At 39.2% G+C, this 7662-nt stretch overlaps 1 protein-coding gene across 5 annotated transcripts; it reads left to right on the top strand.

Moving 5' to 3' along the window:
* Positions 1–528: 528 nt before the first annotated feature.
* Positions 529–6491, top strand: LOC115756308. Of its 5 annotated transcripts, none has more exons than XR_007196914.1 (7): positions 559–642; positions 1341–1674; positions 1809–1915; positions 2489–2999; positions 3719–3837; positions 4012–4290; positions 6266–6491. XR_007196914.1 is itself a non-coding variant. In XM_030696019.2 (6 exons), the coding sequence occupies exons 2-6, from the start codon at positions 1426–1428 to the stop codon at positions 4211–4213; spliced, it is 1188 nt and encodes a 395-aa protein (XP_030551879.1). In that variant the 5' UTR covers positions 529–642; positions 1423–1425; the 3' UTR covers positions 4214–4813. The 5 variants fall into 5 exon arrangements, 3 of the variants coding, with proteins under 3 accessions (XP_030551879.1, XP_030551882.1, XP_030551880.1); XR_007196913.1 differs by lacking the exon at positions 6266–6491 and adding an exon at positions 5872–5955; XM_030696019.2 differs by lacking the exon at positions 6266–6491 and having other exon boundaries at positions 529–642; positions 1423–1674; positions 4012–4813.
* Positions 6492–7662: the final 1171 nt, after the last annotated feature.

Genomic DNA, 7662 nt, shown 5'->3' with positions numbered 1-7662 from the left:
GAGCTCGAGCGATCGTTGAGCCTTGCCTTGCACAAGCAAAGCCGACCCCCGCCTACGACCGTCGAGGGTAGCTTTGCTTGGGTGAGGCCGCCCAGTACTCATCGGTTACCATCACGCCAATGGTCGTTCCCTTTCTTGAATGGAAAAAGAAAGGGGAAAAAAAGAAAAGAAGGAAAAAAAAGAAAAAAGAAAAAGTATTCAAAAATATAAAATGACTAAAATACCCTTGTCGGGTTTTTCTTTGATACAAAAAGAAGACTTCAGGCCTTTATTTGAAACAATTTCCACTTTAGATCCTTAATTGAGTAAGTGATGATTTCAAGCCTTTATTTGAATTTTTTTTATAGGATAGTAAAATGGACTCTTTTGAAAAACAAATAATATCATGTATAGTCAAATTAATTTACAAAAAAGTAAAGCGCTGAGTGATAGGTCAATATTGAATATGATTAACTTATTTGGATGCCGATTTGTCTAGTGTTGGTGTGGTATTATTTCTTTTGTTTATGTGAGTGCCTCTATGTTCGGTGCGAATCATCCCCCAAGGCCAAAGACGAGTTCTTAACCCCAGTTCAACCTCTGCTCTCTTGCCACTCTGCTCGTCTCTTCGTAGCCTGTACCCATAGCCGCCACCATCAGCAGGTCAATCGTCTCTCTCTCTCTCAAGACTCAAGCCGTTTATGTTCTTTCTTCTCCGGTTGTTCGGTGTTTACGTCGGAGCATTTCTGGGCTTGTCCAAGAAAGGGTTCCAGTCTCAAGCCGTTTAGGTTCTTTCTTTCTCCGGTTGTTTGGTGTTGACGTGGGAGCATCTTCTGGGCTTGTTCAAGATAGGGTTTTTATGGTTTTCTTGAAATGGTTTCTAGAATTTCTTTAGAATAAGCTCTTCAAAAAATTGCCTTAATCAGGAGGATGTGAGTTCAATGGGTCATAACTTTTAATGTGTAATTTCTTGTTGTTAACTATTTGAGCTCGTCGGGGGAAAACAAATAAAGGTTTCACTAGATGCAATAGTGACCCACATTGAGATTGAGGACTAATTGTAAATAAACTTTCATATGTGAACCAAATTTGCAGATCAATTGGTCATGCTTGTGATACGGCGGGCCTTCTAATTAACTTGTCAATTTGTGGAATCCATGTTTAGTTATGTGAAATTGTCTCAATTTTGTCCAGTGGCATTCCTCCTCATAAGTTTTACATCTAAACCTGTACACTCAATCATGTAGCATCTCCCATGGGTGTTAGCCCTTTTACAGTAATGTAGAATGGACATCATGTTTTCTTTCTATCAGTTGTCTGAGATTTGTTCCTGATGAGGGTAATATTGGATCATTGTGAAGGGTGAACTTCACAATCTTTACAGGCCAAATTAAGACATTGAGGAATTTGTCTGCATCTTAAGTGTGGTATTGGGCATTCCAGGAGATGGGAAAGCGAGAGAAGAAGCAGAGACACCAAAGACACCCTCGTAGAGAAGCCTCTCAATATCTGGAAGGAGAAGAGGATAGTTTCAGTTATGAAAACTTCCCCTCACCTTCGAAGCCTCCTCTTTCCGATGAAGAGGATGAGGAAGAGGAGGTTGAGGAGGAAGAACAAGAGCAAGAGCATGACGGCCGAAGTCCATCATCACTAGACATTCCATCAAAATTCCTCCTCTACCAACAATCTGTCCAGGTCTGCGGTTATTTGACTCTGTTTAGTTTCAACTTCTTCCCAAGAACAGATTTATGCATAAAATTGAATTCTTGCTAACAATTCATGCTTGTAGAGCTGTAATGAGGTTTCCCTATGTTTCTCTTTGAATGCAGTCGCCGAAAGGAGATATAAGCTATTTGCAGAAATTTTTTCTCATGTATGTGGGTGGAAGGCAGCCCCTCCATCTTCAAGAAGATTTTTGTGGGACTGCTCTTCTTAGGTATATTAAACACTTTTGGCCATTCTAGCCATCCTTCACAACCAAGGAATATAAATTCACCGGAAAATAATACAATCCATATTGAATGCATCCTAGGTTCTTTAAAAACAGAGATTTAGAAAGTAATTGCAACTGGATGTTCAATAAGGTATGTGCTCACCGACATCAGTTATTCGAACTGGGCTGCTGTTCTCGATCCTACTTTCATTGTGCCAATAATTTTGTTTGCTTCTGCAATTTGGTGATTTGGTTATGGATATGTCTTCGTATCTTGGTCAAAGAAACAGGTTCTTGGTGGTCATTTAATTGCTTACTCTTAATCAATTTTGCAGTTTGTTTGTGAATGTGAATTGTGGAGAACTTTGATTCTTCTTTGGATATTTGAAAAATGTTCCATCTCATGCACATCAAATTTATGAATGATGTCAAAAAACAATCCGGAAAACTGAAACTTTGATTGACACATCTCTTTGATAATCTAGTCGGTTAGTAGACTGATGATGTTTCCCTTATTGCATGATTGTTGTCGCATTTGTATCGGCTAACATTTCATTCTCTCTGTGCATTTGACAGTACGGAGTGGCTCCGAAGTGACCCAAGGCGCACTGCCGTGGGGTTGGATTTAGACCTTGAGGCATTAAATTGGTGCATGCAGAACAACATAAATACCATTGGAGCTGACAGTTACTCAAGAATTTCCCTTTTTCATGGAAATGTTCTTCAACCTTTTGAGGCCATGCTTATCCATTTTGAGCCTGTAGATTGCATAAGAACTATTAGACTAGATCCAAGTGAAGAGGGTCCAAGAATTGACGATCAACAATCCAGTTTGAAAGTTGATTGTATAAGCCCTTCACATATGATGTCTTCGAATATAAGTTCTAAGCAACTCCCAGGGAGGGACATTGTATGCGCTTTCAACTACAGCTGTTGCTGCCTCCATAAACGTAAAGACCTGGTTTTGTATTTCAATCATGTTTTAGGTTTCTTGTCCAGAAGAGGAGGTATATTTGTTATGGATTTGTACGGTGGCACATCATCAGAGAAAAAGTTAAGGCTTCAAAGGAGATTTGCCAATTTCAAGGTACACATATTGCATTTCATCATGGAGTAACTTGTTTGACATGAGAGTATTCCCAGGATCCCAATCAATTACTCGATCCATGCATGGGGTTATCATCTTTATGAATACCATTGGAGTTCTCCACCAGTATCTAAATAAGACTTGTACAAAATTTGAAAGAGGTGTGTAAATCTTAACTGTTCTAGGGTTTTAGAATCTAGCTCTACATAAGCATGTCGAATAAAGGAGATGCATGTCACTAGAATACTGTCATTCTCCTATTTTCTGGAATTGATTCTCTCTCTCTTCTTCTCCTGCTTTTCTTCTCCTTCTTCTCCTTCTCTTCTCCTTCTTCTTCTTCTTCTCCTTCTCCTTCTCCTTCTTCTCCTGCTCCTTCTCCTTCTTCTCCTTCTCCTTCTTCTGAATCATGTAGCAGCCTTTTCCTTGTTTTGCACCATTTGTATGGTTGGAAGTGCTCTCCATACATTAGTATGTTTGTCTTGTTCATCTAAGCATATAGTATACCTTCAAAAAATGAGTGTTGAGTGTGTTGAAATCCATTAGTCTTGTGGAGAAGAAAAAAGGGTTCATAGCACAAGTGATGGGAGCTAGTATTATATTGGATGAGCTTACTTTTTCTGGTAGATGTGATCTACTCTTTGGTAATGATGGGGGAAGTACAACTTGATGATGCTTCCAACCGACTGTTGATTGAAATGCTCTCTGATTAAAATGGGCAGTATGTGTGGGAGCAAGCTGAATTCGACATGATTGAGCGGAAAACAAGGATTAGCCTCCACTTTCATCTTCAAAAGCCACAGAAGAAGCTGCCTCATGCCTTTTCATACAGCTGGAGACTGTAAGGGTTTCTATTAGCTAGATTTCCTGCACTTATTATCTTTATATTTTTTAAGTCGGGCAACCCTGAAATGTTTTTCAATTTAATGAATTGTTGTGCATATGCTTTTCCGTTTATAAAACTAGTTTTTAGTAAATTTTGGAAGCTATAATAGCCGGTCTCGCATCACTGCAGATGGTCGTTACCTGAAATTAAAGACTGTTTGGAAGAAGCTGGCTTTCAGTCTGTCCATTTTTGGATTAGGCAGATGCCTGACTCTGAAAATATTAAGAGTGTAGAGGGATTCGGCATCGGAAAAGACGTGAAGTATGAAGAGGTTAAGAGCTTTGAACAACAAGATTCGTGGAATGCATATATTGTAGGTGTTGCAAAGTGACTGTGATGATGGAACTATACACCAAATGTTGCTTCCATCCCCCTGCAACTGAAGAATCAAACCTTCACCTCAAGCAGGTAAGATTCATGTTCGTGTCTGGAAACTTTGGTTAGACTCGTTTTTTTTTTTTCACCTTTTGTTTGTCATTCAGGACCCTAGTTTCCTTGACCATGCTAATTCTTGAATTGAATATTTGGAGTTGGGGAATGCCACTTAAAATGTACAATGTGGTATTGTTCCAACCGTGAGGGCTTCACTCTTGGGGGTCAAAGACGGCTACCACAGGTCAGCAACTGAGTGAGGAGCACATGCATCCGTTCTGGCCGAGTTCTTATTCTCTTATGTAGCTCCACCGTTGTAGAGAATTGTCATCCTTAGGGTCAGAACATAAGGTATGCTGTTGCTGATTAGTATGATTTTTGTGTCTGTTTATATGGCCAAGATGGGGGTTTCACAATGGGACAAACTGTTTCTCTAATGGTAGAAAACCCTTCAATGTATGTTCTTCTGGAATTGTTTTGGGGTGTGGCGCATAAGCTTAGAGAACAGATAGAAGTTTCGGAGTCAGTCTAATAGAAGTTGTGTTTGATGTTTGTGAAACCCCCATCCTTCAAGACTCCTAAACATTTGGACGTGCATTGTGGCAATTTTCATCTTAAAAGAAAAAAAGGGGATAAGTGGATTAGAAGTCCTAAAACTTATTGTAAAAGTGCAATTGAATCCTAAAACTTTGAAAAAGTTTAATGAAATCTTTAAACTTGTCAAATTGGTATAATCAAGTTCCTCCGTTAACTCCATCAGTTTTACTAACGAAAAGTGCTGACCTGGCTTTTTGAATTATTTTCTGAATACACGTGACAAGGATGAGGCGTTATTCTTCTTGTTATTCTCTTCATTTCCACCCATGCTCTGACTCAACGAATTACTGTTCATCTTTTTCTCCATGCAAATCTGTTTTCTATTTATTTAGAAAGAATGAATTGCTATTCACCTTCTTCCCTGCGATTGTTCTTCATTTAAGAAAGGATGAACACTGTTCATCTTCTTTTTCCGTGTGAATCTGGGGTCTTGCTTGATGTGCGGGGAGCTCGACCCCCAGATCTAAGTTTGAGTTCCCTGCCTTGAGCAAAGGTTGACACCCATATTTGAGGTTGACCTTGAAGCCACAAGCAGAGCTCGACCCAACTAGCGTCGAGCTCGACGGCCAACAGCCATGGCCATCTTTGAGCTCGAGCAGCCGTAGTGGCTGCGAACTTTGAGCTCAGCCATGGCTTCTCAAGCTCGAAGTTTGCAGCCATGAAAGAACTCGAGCTTTTCTGGGATTAAGAGCTTAGGCAAATTTCGCAAATACCTTGGGTGTTGACCTCTGACATAGTCTATAGTCGGAGTGTTAAGCTCAAGCTCAATATTTTGGGGAGTATATTCGAGATGTCAAGTTTTGTGAATCTGAAGCGCTTCTTGGTCATGTTGAATCCATTTTGTGGACATATGCAAAATTTTGTGGCTGATGGACCTTTGTGAAACTGAATACTGATTGAGCGTAACCATTCCTTGCTGAATCGATGATTTAAAGTTTGTCTTTATTTGGATTTGCCGAACAATTCGTTCTCCAGAGTTATGACAAAAAAAAAAAAAAAGAACTTAATCTTGAATTATAGGGAACGAGGCATCCCCCTAGCTCAAAGCTCACGGACACTGTGGCTTCTCGAGCTTGAAGCTCGTGGCCGTGGAATAACTCAAAGAAGATGTCGGACCAAGGAAGATGTCAAATCAATGCTTCGCTCCTAAACAATAAGAAAAAGCCACATCGGCACCACGTGTCTTAGGAAGAATAATAAAGACACGCCGGCATAATGGAGGGATTTGATCGTATCAATTCGATAAGTTTTAGGATTTAATTGTATTTTTTGAAAATTTTAAGATTCAATTGCAAATTTTAAGACTTATGATGCGCCATCTCTTTTGTAGCTAAAGAAAGAGCAAAGGAAAAAGCCAGACTCGAGCAAGCATCCCCGTCTTTTTGGTGAATTACTCTCAGTTTTCTTTATGCAGGTTCTGCTGCTTAAAAATTCTGGTCCTAAATGGTAACGAAGCAAATTCATCGGTCCCCCCTTACCTTTTTCAGTTTTGACGGCCTTTTTCGTAGCCAACACAATTTCTGCTAATGAACTACTCGATCTCCGTGTTCATGCTATGTCAGCAGTAGTTTACCTGGTAGATACTGTATTAGGATTCATGTACTGACACCAAAGATAACCTCTTGGGTCAAAATATAGCTACAGATCAGAACGAAACGAGCCTTGGTGAAGACTGTTTGCGTGCAGATTATAACCTGTTAGTATTTTATTGTTTATGCATAGCAATCCAATATCAAATTGCAGAATTGAAACATCATTGCCTAAAACAAGCGAATTCAATTCTAGTCCATGAGAGAATTAATGGGCCGGGCTCTGTAAATTGGGAAATTACTTTTGTCGGTGAAATATGGTGGCCCATCAGCAAGCATAATCCAAATAATCCGTGTGTATGTATGTATGTATCTACATACATACATATGAGAGAGAGAGTAAATTTGGTAACTTGGTTGACATAAGATGAGGAGTATTATGTTGAAATAAATTGTAACACACAATTCGAAACGTTTATCCCTAAACTAATAAGAACTATTTAAACATCCATACAGAAGTGTTTTCCTAACCAATTTTAATTTTTGGCGGTTAATCTCAATTTCCAATGAATCAATGATTCTGAATCCTAGGTATTACTGTCAAAGTTCTCGTTCCGAGAATCAACCAATTTAATCCAAATCGAGGAATGCCGGCCCAGTGAGAGTAGTGAGAGTAGCAAGTAAAAGGAACGTGTCGGCACGAAAGATAAAAGATCTTATCGATATAGGATTTGACTTGTTTGATATATGGTCCATATCTCCACCAAGAAGTCGTAGCGTGATAGCTTCCAACTACCCATCCCTTTTTGGCTCTTTCAATACAACAAGAAATATAGTATGAAATGTGCCAACTTAGAGTATTTTGTCCCTGAAAATGCCATGAGGTGTTTGGAATTGTTTGAAGCAGTGTAATAGGAGGATCACTATGACTACAACCCTCGTGTAAACACGATGGGATGAGATTTGATCCTATCCATGGGGGTTTCATAAAATATTCCATTTCAAAAGCACAGTTGGATTTATGGAAACGTTGTTTCATACATTCCTCTTAGTCTTGACTTTAGGGATAATTTTTGCCGCTATCCTAAGGCATTCAATTAATGGCTAGTGGGCCTTTCATTTTGGAAATAGACTATTCGAAGGCCATATTTGGTTGCTTAGAGTAGGAAGGAAAATTGAAATGGATATAGAATCCAAAATACTAGGATTCCAACTTCTAGGAAATTTTGTTTATCCATCGTTATGATTGTTATTAATATTTTTTTTGCCCAATCTTCATTGG

This window comes from Rhodamnia argentea, chromosome 11 (genome assembly GCF_020921035.1).
Source record: "Rhodamnia argentea isolate NSW1041297 chromosome 11, ASM2092103v1, whole genome shotgun sequence".
NCBI lineage: Eukaryota > Viridiplantae > Streptophyta > Magnoliopsida > Myrtales > Myrtaceae > Rhodamnia > Rhodamnia argentea.
The sequence above is the reverse complement of the archived record's forward strand: the minus strand, read 5'-3'. Positions and strand labels throughout refer to the sequence as shown.

Coding starts and splice junctions, on each gene's coding strand:
- LOC115756308 (XM_030696019.2), top strand. CDS start 1,426: ATGGGAAAGCGAGAGAAGAAGCAGAGACACCAAAGACACCCTCGTAGA. Junction 1,675..1,808: donor TCTACCAACAATCTGTCCAG/GTCTGCGGTTAT, acceptor CTTTGAATGCAG/TCGCCGAAAGGAGATATAAG. Junction 1,916..2,488: donor TGTGGGACTGCTCTTCTTAG/GTATATTAAACA, acceptor TGCATTTGACAG/TACGGAGTGGCTCCGAAGTG.